The sequence below is a fragment of the Helicoverpa armigera genome, chromosome 13, assembly GCF_030705265.1.
Source record: "Helicoverpa armigera isolate CAAS_96S chromosome 13, ASM3070526v1, whole genome shotgun sequence".
Classification (NCBI taxonomy): domain Eukaryota; kingdom Metazoa; phylum Arthropoda; class Insecta; order Lepidoptera; family Noctuidae; genus Helicoverpa; species Helicoverpa armigera.
Genome location: NC_087132.1, coordinates 2,508,527 through 2,529,685, shown reverse-complemented (window position 1 = coordinate 2,529,685; position 21,159 = coordinate 2,508,527). Strand labels below are relative to the sequence as shown.

General features: G+C 36.4%; 3 protein-coding genes across 4 annotated transcripts; 1 reads left to right on the top strand and 2 right to left on the bottom strand.

The window, feature by feature from the left end:
- Positions 1 to 1,459: 1,459 nt before the first annotated feature.
- LOC110384405 (neuromedin-U receptor 2) lies at positions 1,460 to 3,948 on the top strand. 2 transcript variants are annotated; one of them, XM_049840488.2, is made up of 5 exons: positions 1,460 to 1,888; positions 1,976 to 2,509; positions 2,589 to 2,689; positions 2,865 to 2,972; positions 3,683 to 3,948. In XM_049840488.2, the coding sequence occupies exons 1-5, from the start codon at positions 1,744 to 1,746 to the stop codon at positions 3,785 to 3,787; spliced, it is 993 nt and encodes a 330-aa protein (XP_049696445.2). In that variant the 5' UTR covers positions 1,460 to 1,743; the 3' UTR covers positions 3,788 to 3,948. The 2 variants fall into 2 exon arrangements, with proteins under 2 accessions (XP_049696445.2, XP_021201356.3); XM_021345681.3 differs by having other exon boundaries at positions 1,474 to 2,509.
- A 1,524-nt stretch (positions 3,949 to 5,472) lies between these two features.
- LOC110384433 (cytochrome P450 4C1) lies at positions 5,473 to 10,829 on the bottom strand. Its single transcript, XM_064037527.1, has 9 exons — positions 10,614 to 10,829; positions 9,229 to 9,338; positions 8,866 to 8,956; positions 8,492 to 8,677; positions 7,638 to 8,020; positions 7,441 to 7,509; positions 7,146 to 7,314; positions 6,132 to 6,311; positions 5,473 to 5,729 (listed from the first exon to the last, which is right to left on the bottom strand). The coding sequence occupies exons 1-9, from the start codon at positions 10,765 to 10,767 to the stop codon at positions 5,557 to 5,559; spliced, it is 1,515 nt and encodes a 504-aa protein (XP_063893597.1). The 5' UTR covers positions 10,768 to 10,829; the 3' UTR covers positions 5,473 to 5,556.
- Positions 10,830 to 11,554: 725 nt separating this feature from the next.
- LOC110384428 (medium-chain acyl-CoA ligase ACSF2, mitochondrial) lies at positions 11,555 to 20,453 on the bottom strand. The gene is made up of 12 exons (XM_064037621.1): positions 20,300 to 20,453; positions 18,513 to 18,696; positions 17,847 to 17,975; positions 17,396 to 17,616; positions 15,448 to 15,563; positions 15,053 to 15,159; positions 14,609 to 14,736; positions 14,046 to 14,214; positions 13,518 to 13,631; positions 12,991 to 13,133; positions 12,464 to 12,605; positions 11,555 to 12,191 (listed from the first exon to the last, which is right to left on the bottom strand). The coding sequence occupies exons 1-12, from the start codon at positions 20,353 to 20,355 to the stop codon at positions 11,964 to 11,966; spliced, it is 1,737 nt and encodes a 578-aa protein (XP_063893691.1). The 5' UTR covers positions 20,356 to 20,453; the 3' UTR covers positions 11,555 to 11,963.
- Positions 20,454 to 21,159: the final 706 nt, after the last annotated feature.

The window sequence follows — 21,159 nt, the reverse complement described above, 5'->3', positions numbered from 1 at the left end:
CAATATTTTGCTTGGAGCGACTACCTATCTACCTATCTTCAATCCAGTCAACTACACAAGCCGATATCCATGGTAAGACTGACAGACTTTCTGGCTTCTGATTAGTCGCAGCAGCTGCAGAAAATGTACAAATGACAGCTTTGTCAGACTCAAAGCATATCATCATCATCATCATCATCAGCCTATCGCAGTCCACTGCTGGACATAGGCCGCTCTAAGTGCACGCCACTGAGATCAAAGCATATAGACATAGATTATAACTGTTTCCTGTGAAAATTACTTACGCATCATAGGTAATAATTTTCCAAATTGGCTGACTAGATCCAGAGATATTCACAACGTCACAAACTTTACTTCTTTTGTTTAGATAAATGGTCACATCCACAACACAACCTTGATCAATGAATCTATGCGACTGCTAAGTGCTAATCCTAATTATACTGTCACGTGAAAGAATGCACCTACGGGATAAGTAGTATTTTGACTATTCTATATTGCCCACGCAGACGAAGTTGCGGGCAACAGCTAGTTTAATAAATAAGTTGTAATTTCATACTTGTTTGTTTCAACCTTGAATCAATTCCCGGGAATAGGGTAAGGGCACTGCCCTTCACAACCCGATAAAGCTAATTATTTTCATTGACAGGATACATTACATAAGTACATATAACAATGATTCAGAAATGATAAACACATTTTTTCACTTCGATGAATTCAATCAACCCGTTTATTGGAACTGTTGACTTTGAACAATAGGAGACAAACATTGTTGCAAAGCATTAATTGAAAATGTCAATTACTTAATTGGCTACGATTACTTTCAGCGTTCCATTGACTTACTACTAAAACCCACGTAATTATATACATATAGTAGGTTTTACAAGTAGGAATACAATTGTACAATTGTAACTGCTCAGTCAATAACATTTACATCTTAGGTAATGCTTTTTCCATTATCTTTATGAATGTAGACTTACAATAAAAACTTTGTTCCTTTGCAGCCTTAAAGAGTCTTGCTGGTTCTTAAGTTTTTTGTTAAAGTTGCTATTTACGCTCTGGCCTCTAAAGTCTGTTCGTAAAGATTCTCCTAGAGCTACAAGTGACTGAGCCTAGAGCAATTTGACATAATTTATGAAACACTAAGGAATCTTAATGTCAATGGTCACCCATCCACGACCCCTAGTCGTGATCTTCACGTACGGATGTTACTGTCCACGAGTAACTTCGAGCCTCCTACTCTATGTACAAAAATAACCAGTAGTGTAAAAGTATTAATCATGCTCATGATATTTTCCATGTGAGAACGTGCCAAGTTCAATGGTTACATGCCTCGATCTCATTATTACTTCGTTGACACACACCTGAGCTCTAATGGTGCTAATTTGCTAACTGGCAACAAGAAATTTGACATCTGCAAACAACGTTACTATGACTTGTTTTTCTATTATTTCATCAAACGGGTCTTTCACAAAAAAATGGGGTTCGTTTTCCAGAAACTGGCCTATTTATCCAGGTAATAAATAACGTACTACACCCACACCCACGCATCACGCCGAGAAATTAATCCCGTTAATCGTTTATGTACTTTGCTGAACAAACTAATTCGTTGATAATGTATTAGATAAACGTTGGTCAGTGCGCCGGCATTAGTTCAGTCGGGTACATAACACTTCGCGCGAAACTTGTCAAATTTCACGTGAAAAAGTGTTATCAGGTGTAGAAGGAAAAAATATAGCTGAGAAAATGACTGACACAATGAATGAAAGTAGTGTTAATGCCACAGAGAATTGGCATGAGTACATCAAGTTGGCTCTCACTGAAGTGCCTTACAGTTCGCAGATCATATTCTCAGTAGCTTTGTTTATAATTTTCGTGGCCAGCCTCATCGGTAACATCATCACTTGCGTAGTCATCTACTATGACAGGACGATGCACACCGCTACCAACTGTTACCTATTCAACCTGGCTGTTTCAGATCTGCTCGTCACGTTCCCTATTCTGATCATCATTTATCAACTGTTGACGCAAAACAGTGAGCTCTTCCAATACAGGTATGGCGTGTTCTCGTGTAACTTCGTGTTGTGCATCCACTTTCTGTTTATAAACGTGCTGTGGAACAACAGTATAATGGTGATGACGGCGCTTTCGATAGAGAGGTACATCGCTGTGTGCTATCCTATGATGCTGAAAGGGACTCCAATGTGGCGTCGAGTGGGAAGAATAATTCTCCTTATTTGGACGTTGGCGATATTGGAAACTTTGCCAGAGTTTTGGATGTTGGAAATATTTGATACAGGGACCACGCTGGTCTGTTTCTCCCGTCCATCACAGTTAGGAAAAATTGTGACAATAGTCAGTGCGATCGGCACATTCATAGTACCTCTGGCTATTATGATATTCGTATATACTATGATAGCGCTTAGAGTTAATGAGAACAATGAAATGTACAAGTTTAAGGGAACAGTTATCAATAACGGCTTTAAAAGGAAGAAAGTGAATAAACTCATTAGTAAGTTCTATCTTTGTATTACTGCAGTGTTTTGGACATTATAGTGCATCTTCTGATCAGTTTGTTGTTTATTTTGTAGTTGCTCTGACGGTGTCATTTGTGTTCTGCTGGCTTCCATTCTTCCTACTACGAACGTTAATGTTTGCGGTCGACTATGAAAAGTTCGTTCAGTACCATCGGGTAAGGAGTTTTTAGTACCTATTTTGTGACTTAACATCAAATTCAAGTATGAATGTTTTATATCGCATATTACCGTTACACTCGAATGTAACTTTGTACTATCCTTGACTTTGATTACCAAAAGGAACGATTATAAAGAAAGCCAATATTGAATGTAATTACTCCGTGTTTTCAGTGGTGGTCCACAGCTCATAAGCTGTCGATGTTCAACAGCTGGATGCCAACAGTTCTGAACCCCTTGCTGTTCAGCGCCATGTCCATCAAGTTCAGGAAATCTTTTAAGGTATGTCCTTTAACTACACGGATTTAATAGGTACTGTTCTATCTTATGACAATGGGTGACCCATATATGGGTATATGTACATTTACATGAATCTTGTCATTGTCTGCAATCGGCCAATACTGCTACCCCTGAAATTACGCATACAAAGACATTGTGCATGTAATATTAAAACATACAACGCTTTCGTGAGATAAAACATGACATGCGACAATTTCGACGATATTCTGTAGTAAGTACGTGGTATTATATTCATGTTACCTCCCTTGCTTTTCTCTATTATTATTGCCACAACATTAATCATCTTTCATCTCGCTCGTGTCATTTTTACTTTTTCTATTTCTACATTCGAAGATACTCAAATCTCAGTACTCAAATCAGAATATTATACACCGATAAATTGAAGTCAAATAGGTACCTCTAGTACTATAGATACCATCGTTAGTAAATAGGTAGGTATATAAAGGACACTCACTACGTCACGTTATGATAATTGCGCATGACTGTAATTCGAAGCTTTTAATACGTGTAATCCAGATTTCGACGAAATTGTGTTCCTAAGGCGGATCACACACTAACATTTATCACTATGCACGTTGATGCGTCGCAACGTATGTATGGGATAAGGCAGCTTCGAGTGTAGCTTGTAGCAGTGTGTGAACCGCCTTATTCCTACCAATAAACATACGTAACATTCATGTGTATATTTGCAGAAGCTTTGGGAAGGAAAACTGAGAAAACGAAATCTCCGAAGTGAAAAATCTGAATCCACGCAATCTCAACGTAAAAAGTCAACAACTTATTATCAAGTTGAATAAACATTGACCAAATTTGGAATCTCAAACAACGAACCGACAAGTAGATATAATATTATATGTATGTAGTGTATGTGCTGTAAGTAAGTAGGTATAGTTAACGTTATTCTCTGTATGAAGTGTGAATGTCATAGTTTTTATAAAGCTGTAATAAAAATGTGTATTGTGGAATTAAACAATTGTTTTTATTTTTATTGACTAATAGATTCATGATGTTGGGAAATTCTTCATCATTGCCAATAAAGCAAGTTTGTTTTAATTGCGCACTGTTTAAGTTCTTTGTTCTAATCATACTTGTATTGTAAGCGAAGGTATGGATAGATACGTCAAACCTATCAAATTCTACGTGAGTAAAATGACGTTGCTTATTTCTATATCCACATGTAATCCTAAAACTAATGCTAAATGGGCTTTGGTTGAGTGTAAACATTTATTACGCAGATTAGATAAATAGATACCTACCTAATAATGGGATATATTTCATCATACACAGGCTGATACAAGACTTCCGACAAATATGCTTCTAATCACTTAATGGAACAAATATTCCGAAAATGGCCTGATAGCTGAATACATGAAAGGTCGTCTGTGCTGGTACGAGTATAATGTGTAATGAGGAAGGTTCAAACAGACGCTACAATGAGTTAAATATGATTGTGACTCTTGTCCCCCTGGATGGGGAAGTCAGAATGACGAAAATATGGACAGACTGTCTGAAAACAAAATAGAAGGGAATTCATGTTAGTAGGGAAATTGAAAGTCTCCAATTACATAAATTTGGAAACAGGACAGAAAAATTAAGAAGCTGGTCACACTATTGAAATTCATCTATTGAGACTCATTTATATAGGTTTTGTAGGTGTGAAAGTCAGATATACTGTCTATTGCTTCTAAAACGAGGACTTCTGTGGTGGGTTTCTCGTACATTGGACTAGTATCCCTAACTGGCGAAATATCAAAATACCAAGTGTGAAAATAAATAATGTAGGCTAAATTTACTTGCTGATTATATATTAGTATTGTTGCTAGTAAACTAGCAGTCACTACTTATTAGGAGTATCAAACTAGTTTGCAACATTGTTAACCATTTAAAATTGATACCTAATCAATATATTATTTACCACAATACCTACTGATCAATGCCTATATAGGGAGCTAGCCAACTAATACCTACAAAGTATATCTACCTAATTAGAGCTATCGATCAATTTTTTGTAACAAGTTCAATTATGAAGGATTAATAAAGATTGCACACAATAGGCAAGACGATTGAAACGGTAATTAAAAGATATCAAACGTTATAGTTTTTGTTGTATGTAATATGTAAGTCAACTTCTGTAAATAGTTGCAAGGTATCTGTATAAGTAGTTCAGAAGTCATGAGTCATGAGCAATCGTAACAATAAGTACAGGTACGACAATGTATTGAAAATATATTACAATGTAACACATCCGCCAGTCCATTCCCGCTGCCTGTCTCTATGTATGTTTTTTAGATCTAGATTTTCATTCAATGATTTCCTACAAAACAAACAAATCGGTCTCCTTAGCAAGCTAATCATTCTAAAAAGACTAATAATTTACCACTTAAGTTTTGTAGAACCTTTATATCAGGGTAGTACTTTAGGAGTTGTAAATAAAGAGGCATTTTTTAGAAAATAATTGTAATATACTTCAGAAATACAATATTTTGGCTTAAATTATACAAGTTTTAAACAAAGAACTCTCCAATACAATTTTCTTACACCACAAATATTAACATTACGTCCCAAATCATGTTGTAATATCATTTCTATGGCGGAACCGCACATAAATAGGATGCGTTGTCCGCAAAACTAAATCAGATGTGTATATTAGTTCATCAGGTTTAGTCACAGGTTCTAACCTGAAGTTGCGAAGGAGGTACGACATCATGGTCTTCAGTTCCATTTGGGCAAACTTTTGACCTGAAATTAAACATGAAAAAGCTTTGAATAGTTCTCGACAAGATTTGTATTAATACACATGGAATATGACTGATAATAAGATTTATAAGCCAAAATTTAAGTAATTAAACAAAAAAATATTGATTTGATAACTTCATCATCATCTGCCCATCCTTTTCCATCTAAACTATGTTTAAGTGGGTTTCCAGTCTTAATCAGATGCATCTGAGAACCAGTGATGTACCTACATGGAGCGACTACCTATCAGACCTCCACAACCCAGTTAACTGGACAACCCGATACTCCTTACTAAGACTGGTTGTCAGACTTATTTTGAAAGTTCATAAAATTTAACCCCTAGACTACAAAGCTCCAAGAAGAGGCCATTAGTCTAATTAAAAAAACTGTTCTTGTTATGCTAACCTATGCAATTCCTAGGTCCCGCACTAAAAGGTATGTAAGCATACGGATGGCGGGAGATGCAATTCTCTGGCAGAAACCTCTCTGGAACAAACTTCTCTGGCTCCGGGAAGATGTCGGGATTGCGATGGATGTCAAACACGTTGATATTACACATCGTGTTGTATGGCACTAGGTGTTCACCTGAGAAATAGTGAAGGTAATTATAGAAGTGAAGATGAAATGAAAATGAATGAAATGTATAATCGATTCTTCAAAGATTTTTTTTCTTCAACTGTCCATGTGAATCAAGACATGTTGAAATCATTTAAAAACGTCAAAACAACAACGATTTCCCCTTTCACGGTGCATACAGCATTTATAACCTACACATATACCACGTCATTGGGACCCACTCTGTATCCAGAATTCTAAGATCTACAAACTTGATCTGAGACAGAATCGCTTTTCTTCAACAAACTGTAATAGTCTCACTAAGGAGTTGGAGTGACTTGTTACGAAGAATATTCCTTAGTTATTGATTCATGTAAATATGAGTCACATATACATATATAAAAAGAGGTTCAGGTCCTTGGAAAGTTCAGGTTCGTAACTTAACTGTTCGGCCTTCTCATTATCTCGTCGGTAAATGAATAACAGACACAACAATAATAAGCCGAAGTGCAGAAATATCAAGGTTATATAGTGATAGTGCAAAGTACCACTCAGAAGTATATTAAAGAGTTCCTCCTTTCAAAACGTGGTGTTCAAATTGGAGCACTGTTGTTTCGCTCGTGTGATATCGCCACTACCATTGTCATGTTGGATTGGCTATATAATAAATTCTGGTTCATCTAAAATCAGTAATGGACTCCCACCGTTTCAGTCGGCCGGCATAAGACTGAAAACTTTGATTGGAATCAAGATATTCACTATACTAACTACTAACGATAACGATTAACCATCGGGTCAACTGTCGACCGACTGTTTAGTCTGCAGTGTGCATACAAACAAGAGATAATTAAAATAAAGACATACCAATTTGGACATCTTCAGTGAAGTATCTTGATATGAAATGCACGCTGGGGTACAATCGCAGTGACTCCTTGATGCAGCACTCCAAATATTTCATTTGACTCAAGTCTTCTAGCGTAGGAGCTCTGTGACTGTCACCAAATATGCTTTTCATTTCATCGAATATCGAATTCTGAAAATAATTTACTTTCTTTTGAAGAATTACATATTATAATATGATTTGATTATGAATTATAGAACGTAAACGTGTGTTTATTGCATGTTTCTTTAAACTGTCCAATTAGGTAGTGTGTGGTACCTGTATCTCCGGTTCGTTGGCTAATCTCATGATCATAAAAGTAAGGGCTGTAGCAGTAGTGTCGTGACCCTGGAACCAAATAAATACTATAGGATTATGCGATTATTATTTGGGGACCTCGTCCAATTGTATGACTTTGGTAAAAACACTTTTCTCCTAAAGAATTTAGACATCACTTCATTTAAAACTTGACTTACTTCAAACATAAAAGTGTCGACTTCTTCCGTAATACCAGTTTCATCGATTCTCCCTTTTTCCTCTTCCTCAAGCAACAAATCCAGCATGGCAGGCTTAGTTTTCTTACCATAAACATCATTATCATTATCATTACATTCGGTAATATTATTATTTTTCCTATATTCTCTTCTTTCTTGTATGATCTGCGTGGTGAATTTCCTTAAAGTTTCTAACATTTGTTTCTGTGTTTGAGCCACTTTGGTTAATTGGAAGGCGAAGTCTGTGTATAGCCAGAGCCTGGTTACCCGGTATAAGACGGTTCCTGCTAATATGTGAAGCGGTTTGAAGTATGTGTTCGTTAATGATTCCACATCTTCGCGATTTGTGGCTCCCATTGATGTTTCTAGAAGGGGAAATGGAGGTTCATTCAGTAAAATAGCTACATGTTATGTTTTTAGTATCCAAAAAGATATTTTAAGCGGAACGTTAGGTTCAGATTAGTCCAGATTAGGTTGTTCACCACCAACGTGAAGCACCAACAGGGTAATTACTACTAGTAGCTGCTTAGAAAGTTACAGTTACAGCCTTTTTTTTATCGTTCCACTGCTGGGCACAGGCCTCCTCTCATACGGAGAAGGATTGAGCATTAATCACCACGCTTGCTCAATGCGGGGTTGGTGATTTCAGACTTTATAGTCCAGGTTTCCTCAAGATGTTTTCCTTCACCTTTTTATCAGCCATTAAGTTGCATTGATACTTGCCTGATCTGGAATCGAACCCACGCCCTGGTACTCGAGAGGTTAGTTCTTTACCCACTAGGCCACCTCGGCTTAGAAAGTTGAATCTGATCAATTAAAACTTAAAATAAACTTACCACATATAACACCAAGTGTAGCTCTGCTGATAATTGGAAAGACATCTGTCTTATCCTTATCAGTCTCTTTTTCTATCGTTTTCATTAATACTTCAGAGTGTTCGCAGAATGTAGCGAAGAATTTCTTTAAAATTAAAAAATGGAATGCAGGAGTCAGCATTTTACGGCGATGAAACCATTTTTCACCTAAAATAATAATAAAACAGGTGTCTTTACATTTTATTTGATAAAGTAACTATCTTTTGTTGTTCAAATGAATGTCCAATCAGTTCAAATTATTAAAAGTATAGGTACTAATTATCCCATCAGAAGTCCATACAATATAGCTGTGCTCGATGTTAATTTTAAAGAGTAAGGCAGGGTTTAGTTACTACCTGCACTGGTAAGAAGTCCTTCACGTAGCCATGGAAACAGAAAAGTATATGGCATCTTCTTTTCTAAATATTTCGTTGATGACAAGACTACCTGAAATTACAATCTTATTATGAAATGCACACGAACAATATCGCCCTAATTCAGTTATTCTTTTTTTTCAACTCAAATTAATGGTATCCTATAACCAATCTGGTGTACAAGATATACTTAGAAATTACATACAAACTTAGAAAAGTTGCATTGGTACTTGGCTGACCTGGAATCGAACCCACGCACTCATACTTGAGAGGTTGGTTCTTTACCCAGGTGGAACTGTTCTTAAAATTGTTTTTTTTTTTTAAGTAACTATTTGGTCTACTTACCTCGAGATCCTCAGGCTTGTATAAATAAACAGCACGATAGCTCAAACTACACAGTTTCCAAAAACTACCATAGATTTTACGCCATTCTATCTGTTGCGTAAATATTTGTTCTGAAAGTTATGAGAAACTAGTGCTTAACTGGGGGTATTTAATTAACATAGATATTTAGGCACATAACTACAAATATTTACCATAAAAATAAAAACTATCCTAGTAAAAATCCAAAACACAAATGAAAAAGCGTCGTAACATTCGTCCTCATCGCTGTCGACCGGGAGCGTGCCCAAGAGGCTGGCAGCATTACCTCGTTGGATCACCATGCTGATCCTTTGTCCGAGGTACCAACCAGCCTTTTGGTCACGAGAAGCGTTAACCAGACGCCTAGATAGACATTTTCTTTCTTCGCTTTACTTGTCAGACTTATTACATTACTATTTTATGTTTCAAGTTTGTTTAATAGTTCAGACTGGGGCCCGATTCTCCTAATTTTACTTAAGCGACATACAATTGCTGCTATTGCGATCATATTGCGATTCAATTTCTATTCGATTTTGACAATATTAACTTAGGAGAATCGGGCCCCTGTTAATTTAATTTAATAGTAATTACATTGCTTAGGTACCATACAACAGTGTCGATTTTGTTCACTATGCATGAAGTCACTGCATAGCTCAGTTATCTAGCTATTAACTATATTAAGTCAGACTTAGATAACCACAGTAACAGTGATCCGATAGTTTTAATGAATAGTCGTGTTAGAACATCCGCGATTGGGTCAAGTTTACACATAATGTATTTATTACATAGGTTTGTGGAAGATAACATCGAATGGTATTTATTCATTGCAAATATCTGACTTAAGAAAAAGGTAAAACAATGCATTTAAGACAAAACTGTATGTACGTAAATAAAGTACAAATTGCACTATTTTGACACATCAGTAGGTACACAAATAAATATTATTTTTCAGTTGTACCACGTCGAATTATTTGAAATGTTCTGCATTAACCAAAATGCTAAATTAACCAGTTTATTTATTATTAGAGTGTCAAAATTACACAATTTAAACATTGCAATTGATTTGACCAGACTATTCTGAAACATGGTTTTATGATCATGCTTATAATATTCTTTCTTCAGTATTTGATTTACTCTTTGTGTAATTAGAAATGTCGTGGAAAATCAGGCAATACCACTCATAGCTATAAGGTTACTAGAACATAGAACCATTGTGCAGTTAACTTATGGTTTGTAGAAATGTATGTATGTTAGTAAACACTATGCAATTTTCAAATAACAAACATCCAAATATCTTGATAGATTCGTGATCGAACTGCAATAATTTAACTAAAAACTAATCAGATAAAACAAAATAATAAACTTACCAGGCGTTATAAAAATATCAAACAAATTCCCAAGCAAAAACATTTCCTTGGGTCCTTTAATTTTGTATATCAATCTCCCTCCATGGGAGTAGCGGAAATATAAATGCCCGCATATCACTACAGTGCACAGTAATAACAAAAGTACTAGTAACATCGTAAAATCGTGTTTATGTTGCGACGGATGCAAAATTACTGATTAAAAATCTGCTGCACAGTTCGATTTATCAGATGCGCTTAGGATGCAGTTTCTCGAGGGAATTCGTCACGTCACGACTGCAGTTCAGCAGTCGGTAGTCATTCGATTTATTAGTATTTCGAATCGTCAGCCTTTTATCGATGTTTGAGGCACGACATGTTTATAAACATTTTCTAAATCTTTTTGAAATCGATGCGATCTTTCTGAGTCATTTCAAACGCTTTACAGTATGCACTCATTAGGGCAAATTAGGCTGTTTCCACTTAATCAGAGCGGAGCAGAGCGAAGATGAGCTATGCCACGATTCACCAATCACATGGCTTGAAATCTACATATATTCTCCACTCCGTTTCACAAAGAACATCGGCGAAATTATCTCTTCTCTCTCTATCTCTTCGCTCCGCTCCGGTCCATACTGACCCGTTCTGCCCCTCACCTCCCCACTGGACACTCACGCACGGCGTGATCCGAATAGGCAAAGCAACTCCGCTCCACCCAGCTTGGCTCCGTTTTATCCCGCTCTGCCAAGATCCGCTTCGCTTTAGTGGAAACCTACCTCTTTTCATAGCTTAGCTGCCTCCGCCTCAATGGAACCCCAGCTTTACTAAGTATTTATTACGTTGGTACTTATTTTTACTTTTTATGATATTTTACTACTACAGATGTTCACAAACATTATAATACGGAACTGGTACTATTAAATATGGGCGGTTATTGGCATTTAAGGTTGTTAATAATAAAAAACTTATGTTAATAATAAAATTATGTTTCTTTTATTTATTCTTATCTTACACATAATAATTATTTTCTTACACTTTTTTTCGTTTTAGTTCATAAATTGGACATTAATTTGGCAATACATATATCACAATGTTGGTTTTTTGTTCAACAACAAATAACATTTGTAATTTTTATTACCTACACTATTATAATATTTTACTAAAATATATGTGTACAAAGTACAGTATATAAAGAATTATGCAACTGTCAGCTTTGAGTGGCTCAGAGCTCCATTTTCAAATACTTACTTAATTTACATGATTTTATCTTTGATAAAACCACAAAAAAAAACCTTACAAACAAACAATAATATTTACATAATAATTCAGCGATTTATAATACAAGTACAATAAAATCTACATATTTACATAAACCTACAATTTACCAGTTTCGATGAGGTCTTTAATACGATGTTTTTGTATTTTTCCTGAAGCCGTTTTCGGGAACTCGTCAATGACCTTCATGAGTCTGGGTATCTTGAACCGCGCCAACCGACCCTCGCAATGTTTTTTGATGTCGTCTATGGTGACTGTGGCACCTTCTTTTACTCGGAGTACTGCGCAAAGGTCCTCGCCTAGACGCTCGTCTGATACTCCAACGACCTGATAAAAATGTATTATGAGGTTGGTTATGCACAAAAACCTTTGTACCTAAGTAACTCTTCGATTACTAGATTCAGTATTTGATTATTAAACGGATGACTATTCACTATTTCAGCCATAGGACATGCACTGCTGTAAATAGGCCTCCCATTGATTTCGGAAAGGACCGGTTGGAAGCGACCTGCATTCAGCGCCTGCCCCGTGACCTTTGTTAGATCATCTAAGTACCCATCTCGTTGTTCGGCGGACAAGCAAAAAATATTTTTCTTTACCTGACTATCCTTAATATCAGGGTGAGTATTCAACCAGTCTTCAATCTCTTTAGGCGCAATATTCTCCCCTCCTCGTACTATAATGTCCTTCAACCGGCCCACCACGCGGCCGTACCCGTCCTCACTTATTGTGAACTTATCTCTGCAATAAATTCATTTAATTAATGACTGATATTAAATGCATCTTATTTATGAGATGACGCCGGATACACAGAAGCAAGAACACAAGCAATATTCTGATAGCAGGGGGTTAGTAATGTTATTGTGATTTTTGTAAAATAATCAAGAAGAGCAATTCTTTGATCTAGAAAAGTTACAAAGGAGTGAAACTAAAAGAAAGCATACGAAACCTTTGATGGCTGTGTTTTTTTACCTAGGTACTCGGAAAAACGCGGAGTTTCTTTATACATCGTCATTTATTTTTGTAGTTACATTATACATTATACTGTCGGCTAAAAATGAAGCATTAAAGAAACAAGCATTAAATGAAGCAAGACTGGCAAGTTGAGAAAATTCCAAAAGCTTACCCAGTATACAACCAGCCGTCTTTGTTGATGGTCTCACTGGTCTTCTTGGGCTCGTCCCAGTAACCGATCATGTTGTTGTATCCCCTCACCAGCAACTCGCCAGGTTTGCCAAACGGTACCATCTCGCCGTTGTCGTCTACTACCTAGAAATGTGGTGATAGTTTTGAAAATAAATATATTACAGGCAGGCAGGTTATGTCTGGGGAACAGATGATTTTAAAAGAAATACCGTAGCTTACGTAAGGCAATTGCGATAATTTTCTTACTATAAAAGAATATAAAGTTCCAGCAAATGGTATAGATCCAGAGGCACAGACTTCTAAATATATATCCATCTATGCAACCATAGGTATGTACTGGTATGTGCAATTTAAAACAAGAAAATAGGAAATGACCGAACAGGGGCTGCAGTTTTGATCATCTACACATTTTTTGATAAATTGGGGGATGCTCATTTTGAAATTTTATATTATTCTTGTAAAATAAATTCTCTACGATGTTTAAAACTCGTTAAAGTTATAACATACCTTAGCTTCATTATGATCATGCAAGCAGCCAACAGTCTCTGCTACCACATCAGTGCTGTCACCCGGAACACTTTGGAAGTTACACGCCACGGTCTCTGACAATCCATAGAGGCACTGGAAATAAGGAAGTATGAAAATTCAATTATACTAGTATTCATGATAAATTAGCCAGATTATAGGGAGGTATTTTGGAGCTAGGAGTTTTTTTTGCAGCCTGTTTTCCATGTTCGTTAGGTAAATATATTTCCATTTAGCTTACTTAAACCATACTTATTTACGTTTGACCAGTGACTCTCAAAGTACTTTTTATGAAAATATTGTTTATATGAATAAAATTTGGCAGATAAGGGCTAAGAAGATGATGATGAATATTATTAAATAGCTTCTTTTCTTACCCCAAAAAATGCCCATCATAACTTTCCACTTAAGAGGATCTTAAGAAACCCTTTCTTAGGTCAAAGTAATAGGTATAGTTTAAGCCTTGTCAGCCAGCTTATAAATAGATTAAGAATATAAAAGTTTAGATACAGTAACAGCCTCCGCCTTAAGCTCTGTCTGCATGTCTCTAATAAGCTGTGGACTGCAGGGCGCTCCGGCCGCCATCGCCACGCGCAGACCCGAGGGCGTAGCGCCCAGAGACTTGAGCCGCGCTAACATGTCCACGTACATAGTTGGTGTGCCCGTCACTATTGTGCATCTGGGAAAGTAGTATTAATATAGAAACTTGTTCCGAATTTCCTTAAAGATCCTCATAAAAATATTTCATCTAGATTTATAGGGTAGTTAAGACTACGAGTCACTGGAAGCCAGAAAGTTTGACCTCCATTATTAACATGGAATTTCAGAAAGTAGGTCCCAAGTTGTGGAGATCTGATGCCTAGATAGCTCGTAAAATAGTGACATTTAAGTTAGAAGATAAATTAATCCCAACAAACTTGAGAAAATAGATAGGCCATAGGATATTGTTGTTTTCCCAGTTTCACCTGTCATTGAATTAATATGAATACGAACACCATATTTAACAGGATGACATAAATATGCTACAAGAAGTAATATGGCGAAACTTAAGGCGAAAATCTAAAGCAACATACTTCTCCGCTAACAAAGCATTGAGGTTATCGTTAACATTGTAGAAGGGAGCTGGCAACACCAGTGTGCTGCCGTGCTGTAGACCACTCAGGCTTGTCACTATACAGCCCAGAGCATGGAAAAACGGCGCCTGGAAATAAAACAAAAACAATTTTATTTATTTATTTAACTTTATGCAATCAGACAATTACAAAGGCGGACTTAATGCCATGGGCATTCTCTCCAGTCAACCTTACCTTATTTTATCATAAGAATGCCAATAAAATCAGTACTTCCTAAGCAAGCCAGTTGAAAATAAAATGTCCTAATGATTAACTACCAGACCGATAGAAGAAACTTTAATTGGGGCATAATGTATAGTTACCAAATACCCCTGGTGGTAGAAAGAGGAGTAGGTAAGTCTTAAATTCGCATATCATTGTCAGTCAATTTGATGAAATACCCACCTGCACGAGAACGGTTTGGTGAGCCTGGTCTAGAATATTCCTTTTGCCTATGAAGTATGTGTTGTTCACAACTCCGAGATGGGAATTCAGAGCTGCCTTGGGGTCCCCTGAAAACATGAAACAATATGTATAAGCACAAACATTACCCTACGTAACTACGGCCTATTTTTAACACGCTAGGGTCTCATAGGGTCTCATTTGACTATTATCTTACTGGATATCGTAAATAGAGCACTTGCCTAGAAATAATCTACTCACGCTAGAGTTGAAGACTCCCAAATTGTAGTTATCGGGAACTACAGACTTAGGCAGTAAGTTACACTTCTTACCTTGTAGGTCTTAATGACATTTAAAAATTCCAACATTATGCGGTTTCAAGTAATTCTGAAGCTCACCTGTGGTACCCGACGTCAGAAGAATAAGGGTGCCATCACTCGGCTTGATTTCAAAGGTGTATCGAGAGATCTGACTGCCTGAGCCCGATACTAGTGAATTGAAGGAGGTTGTTCCCCTGCAAAAATAGATAGGAGCATTTAGATATAATGATGAAAAACTTTTGTAACTTGGTCAGTTAATAGTATCATCATCCTCCGAGCCTTTTCCCAATCACGTTGGGGTCGGCTTCCAGTCTAACCGGATTCAGCTGAGTACCAGTGCTTTACAAGAAGCGACTGCCTATCTGACCTCCTCAACCCAGTAATAATATCAGTTAATAGTATATTTAAATATATCATATAAATCAAGAATATTGGCTATTTTCCTTAACCTCTTTAACCATGAGTGCGTGGAAGAGAGTGTGGTACAATAAAAAGGCCAATATGGAAAATACTATTTCAATTGATAGTTTCTTGCCAGTTCTCCACTATAAGACCCACTTCTTGGGAACCTAGCTTTTAAAGTTTTTTTATGAACCTGCTACAGATCTCTACGAAATGGACCCTTTGACTTTGACTTGGAGATTGTGGTATAAATGTTTATGGACCATGTGATTAATTCGGGCATATAAATAATGCCCGAGCATTATGAATAATGTGTAGCTTTATCGGGCCAAATGATTAATAACTATCTTAACTTCATTATTTATCACATTGCACGGGCATTATTATATTGCTACATGACAGTTGGGCAATTTGATAAAAAAGCTATATTTTACGCGGTGATTTTTCATTTGACTTTTATTAAGAGAAGATGTTAATTATTACCTCCCCACTCAGAGACATTTAATGATTACTTAAGTCACTCCTTAGTGACGGAATGTCATACAAATCCTTCACTAAGGAATGGCTTAACTAACCATTAAATGTCTCTGAGTGTTGAGGTAATTGCTTAAAGTTTAGTTTATTTTGTTTTGTAATAATAAGTAATTTCTATAAAACAAAGATTTGTTGTAAATTTTTTGTTTTTTTAATAGGTAATATTTTTTGTTATATTTTTAATATGACTTTCCTAAACTTTTAAATGCATAAACTAGTAAATTTTTAAGGCAGAAGTCCTTCATAATTAATCCAAATCATGAGGCTGATTATTTAAGTGGTTTGATATTTCATCATCACAGCCATAGGACGTCCACGTGCTGAACATAGGCCTCCCCCTTAGATCTCCACAGATACCTGTTGGAAGCGACCTGCATCCAGCGTCTTCCGGCGACCTTTATAAGGTCGTCTGTCCACCTTGTTAGTGGACGTCCTATGCTGCGCTTGCTAGTCTGTGGTCTCCACTCCAGCACTTAACGACCCCAACGGCCATCCGCTCTGCGAGCAATATGGCCAGCCCATTGCCACTTCAACTTGCTGATCCGGTGGGCTACATCGGTGACTTTAGTTCGTCTACGGATCTCCTCATTTCGGATTCGATCACGTAGAGAAACACCAAGCATAGCCCTCTCCATAGCTCGTTGAGCGACTTTGAGCTTTGAGATGAGGCCGATAGTGAGAGACCACGTTTCGGTGCCGTAAGTCATCACTGGTAGCACACATTGGTTGAAGACTTTCGTCTTGAGGCACATACCTCATGTCGGACGAAAAGCTCTGTCCAGCCGAGTTGGATTGCGCGGTTGACCTCTTTCTCGAAGTTGGACTTGCCTAATTGGAATTAGCGTTTGATACTTAGTTTATTTTAAATTAAATGGCAATAACAATAAAAAAAATTGAAATTAAATATGTTTGTATTACTTTGCCCAAAAGGTCACGGGCAATATGTATAGTGCCCGGTCAATTTGATTATTTAAATAATTATTATCAAATTGCACTCACATATTGGGCATTTTTCATAATGACCGGGCATTATGTATACTGCCCAATTTATCACTTGGTCCATAACATAAATAATGCTAACTAAACTTACGCGAGATGGTCCTTTCCGATGCTGATCACAGAGTTCAAAGTGGGGAACTCGCTGGACTGCAGAGAGAACGGCTTACTGTTCTCCAGCTCTGGTATCATTTGCGAGAGCGACTCGTAATAGTTCTTCCTTTGAGTTTTTTCACCTATCAACAAGCTTTTTATTCCAGTCTTTTTGATGCAAAAACTCAGTTCTCGATTCTCGTAGATTGGATTCAGTAACACCTGGAAGAAACAAAATATTTATTTACAATACCTTCAAAACAATATAAAAAATATACAAAAAGCTCAACGGAGCTACATTATCTACTTTTTCTATCGTTTAACGTTCCTTAGATTTTAATCAGGTGTACCAATGATTTTAAACATTAAAAGGATTAAGAGGAACTGGTGGGATATTTGAATATCCTGGAACATTTAGTTCATTCTTCTATCGATATTGCCACGTAACTTACAGAAATCAATCCAGCTCTGGAAGCGGCTACCAGGGCGACAAGCCATGAGGAACAGTTGTGCGACCACAAGCCCAGCCGGTCACCCTTCTTCAGACCCTGGGCGCGGAGGGCACATGCTAGAGAGTCTGCCTGCAATGAGATTTTATAATATTTATTTAATAAGGTTTGTTTATTTATTTAATAACAAAGCCAAATTCCAGAACGGGAGTCGCTGATGTAGGCCGAAAATCGGCAACACTAAAATGGGACTGGGCCGGCCACGTCAGCCGAATGCATCCAGAAAGATGGGCCACTATCGTCGCCCAATGGACACCCCAAGATGGACACCGCAGGCGGGGTAGGCCCCTACACTAACATTAAACAAGCCATCTTAATCTTATGTACTCCTCTTATAAACTCTCTTATGTACTCCTCTTATTAAAAAGTCTTAAAACTTCCTGAGGAAACCTGAATTATTAATCCGCCTTGAGTAACGTCGTGATAAACGCTCATTTCTTCACTGAAAAAAAAAACTTGTTTGCTTTGAGTTGCACAAGACAAGATCTTGTTAGACTCGTATGGAACAAGATGATTGTTAAAGCAAACACGTATTTTTTCAGTGTTCTCTGTATGAAACGAGGCTGGTCTCTTGCAGTGGGATTGCTAATTCACTAGATTTGTTCGTACCTGTCTCAACAATTCTGCGTAAGTAATAGTCACATCTTCATGCACAGATCTGATGGCGACCCTGTCGGGGTATTTGTTAACGGACTTGGCGATCACTTCGCCAAGGGTCGTCTGTTTCAGTGGTTCGGTTCCCGGGTGCTTTAGATAACTCTGTCCAGCAGCTGCCTGAATGTGACTTTTCCATCTGAAAAGAAAATGGTGCTATGAATAAATCCTCTAAATGATTTTTTTTCTCACAAGGGTGAAACAAGTTTGGTCTATTAAAAAAATAATTGTTAAGTAAATAATATATCCTAAAATAATGGATTACCGATTTAACAAAATCTTTTGCTGTCAAACAGCCCATTGATCAAGGACAGTAATTATAGGATACTTTTCTCCGGGTGCGTGAAGTACTTCTTTGGGACACGAGTGGCACCGCATGAAATGTGAAGTTATTTGTTGAAATATATCTGTCATTGTGGTACTATTTTAAACTCATAATCATCAAGTTTACCTCCTCAGTAGTGAGATAACAATGATAACATAAATACTGCATACAGCATAATTTTAGATACTGATAGGAATTGATAAGAATATGACAACCTTTTCGAAATGTAGTTTTGAGTGCCGTTAGAATACAGTACTAAGTTAGCATGATTAACCCACATATTAATTGCATCGACCATCTATAGGTAAATATCGATATTATAACACTCAATAAATCTGAAGAGTTTATTTGAATGCGCCAATCTAAGGAAATACAGGACTGGTTTGATTTTTTTTTTCAATATAACTTGATCTGACTGCATGTGTAGAAAATGCATCGTTGTTAAACATTATTATCATCGCAGCGTTAATCTAATTTTGTGCAAACTATAACTATAATTGAGACAAACAAGCAGACAAAATAACTGCGTGTTGTGATGACAGAAATAGACACTCAACCAATCGTTTGTGCAATTAGCACCATACCTACTATAACACCACCCATTCATAACAACATTAGACAAAAACGCGGGTCTAACTAATGTTAAGTGGTCTAATTGCCTGTTATTTCAAATTCACACTCGAAATAGTCCGGAATTATATAAAAAAAGTACTTAGCTGTTTCCCGCGTTACATGGATGTTAGCGTCACAACAGTAAAAAAAATGATTTTTGAAGATAATATTTAATAAGATACCTATCTATTATTTTTTTTATAATATCTAGTTATTTAATCAATCCTTAATATGCCCATCTATAATTTTATCACAATCTAACCTGGTGCTCTGACACAAGTTGCTAAGTAGAAAAATAATCACAAATAGGTAGTTAAATGAGGAAAATTTAACGAAAAACTACCTAAATCATACTTGTTTACTTTTTTGTAATTTCTAGTATTTATTTTTAAAATAATTTGCAACAAAATGTTACTGGTGCACGACAGTTCATTGTATCTTTAAGCAAGGAGTTATTTTTTTGAGTAAACAATATCAAAAGGCGTAGCAGACTAATGGCCTTGAAAATACCGGTTACAATGCAAATGATTTGAGGAAACGTTTCTATATAAATACGATTACAAATCAATTTGTAATTTCAAAACGAACTTTTATATGTATATTTATTTTAAAACATTTACAACAATAAATTAATTCTCATATCTATTGAAACACTCCTGTACCCAGAGATGTAAATTAAAAACCAATAAATAATCCTGTTAACTTAAACCAACAATTAAAATGCATTGATACCCCTGTTTTTATTCTACCATTACCATTGCCAATCATGATAAGTTTTTTTTTTTTTAATAATAAATAAACTAACCTTTTATTAACAACGCTACTTAATCTCGAAGCGTTCACCGCATTTTTGCTCCACATAATAAACAAAATATAGTAAAACAATTTATCTACTAGCACGACCGCACCATCAGGCTCACACTGACAAACTGATTAACTGATCATCGTTCACAAACCGCATTATTATATAAACAAATTCTTATCGGAGCTGATAACAACGTTATATGTACTAATATCTGTCTGTGTATATATGTCCATATTATGCAATGTTATGATCAAAATATACTCGAAGGAGCTGTTAGTGGTAACAAGTATGTATTAATTAATGCTATGACAATGTAAACAATTGACATCATACATACATATTAATAAAGTATGTATGTGGTAGCTACACAGCAGACATTGTGTTTCTAGTTTGGTATATTATGTATGGAAACTGATATGCTCTTGCGCATTGTCACGTCATAATGCGTGTAGAGAATATGTAAGTTTTATTTCACGTTTATTTTTAGCTGAATTGTATGTAATCTCTTTTTGGAAGCTGGTAGAGATCAAGTATATAAGTAGGCACGTTATTCTAAAGAGCCTTCTGGGCCCCGATTCTCCTAATTTTACTTAAGCAACATACGATTCACGTTCGACTCGATTCGACTGAGATCCAATCCCGACTCGATTACGATTGAAGCGTATGTGGCATTCCGCTATTTTTTCTTTGAAATAAACGTTTTTATCCTTTTCTGTCATACAATAATGAATCATTTTGTCTGCAAATGATTTACGATTGCAAAATGATTGTACAGCAAACTACCGTATAGACCAAAATCACCAAAATAGCAGACCAATCGCACACCAATCAAATGTCAATCGAATACGATTGGTTTTTTA

What these genes read in the sequence shown, in the direction of transcription:
- LOC110384405 (XM_021345681.3), top strand. Translation starts at nt 1,744, where the DNA reads ATGACTGACACAATGAATGAAAGTAGTGTTAATGCCACAGAGAATTGG. An exon ending in AGTTCGTTCAGTACCATCGG is followed by an intron (nt 2,690 to 2,864) that starts GTAAGGAGTTTT and finishes CCGTGTTTTCAG; the next exon opens with TGGTGGTCCACAGCTCATAA. An exon ending in AGTTCAGGAAATCTTTTAAG is followed by an intron (nt 2,973 to 3,682) that starts GTATGTCCTTTA and finishes GTATATTTGCAG; the next exon opens with AAGCTTTGGGAAGGAAAACT.
- LOC110384433 (XM_064037527.1), bottom strand. Translation starts at nt 10,767, where the DNA reads ATGTTACTAGTACTTTTGTTATTACTGTGCACTGTAGTGATATGCGGG. An exon ending in AGGACTTCTTACCAGTGCAG is followed by an intron (nt 8,678 to 8,865) that starts GTAGTAACTAAA and finishes TTATTATTTTAG; the next exon opens with GTGAAAAATGGTTTCATCGC. An exon ending in CCAACGAACCGGAGATACAG is followed by an intron (nt 7,315 to 7,440) that starts GTACCACACACT and finishes AATTATTTTCAG; the next exon opens with AATTCGATATTCGATGAAAT.
- LOC110384428 (XM_064037621.1), bottom strand. Translation starts at nt 20,355, where the DNA reads ATGTGGAGCAAAAATGCGGTGAACGCTTCGAGATTAAGTAGCGTTGTT. An exon ending in AGTAGCGTTGTTAATAAAAG is followed by an intron (nt 18,697 to 20,299) that starts GTTAGTTTATTT and finishes TTTTCTTTTCAG; the next exon opens with ATGGAAAAGTCACATTCAGG. An exon ending in ACGCAGAATTGTTGAGACAG is followed by an intron (nt 17,976 to 18,512) that starts GTACGAACAAAT and finishes ATCTCATTGCAG; the next exon opens with GCAGACTCTCTAGCATGTGC.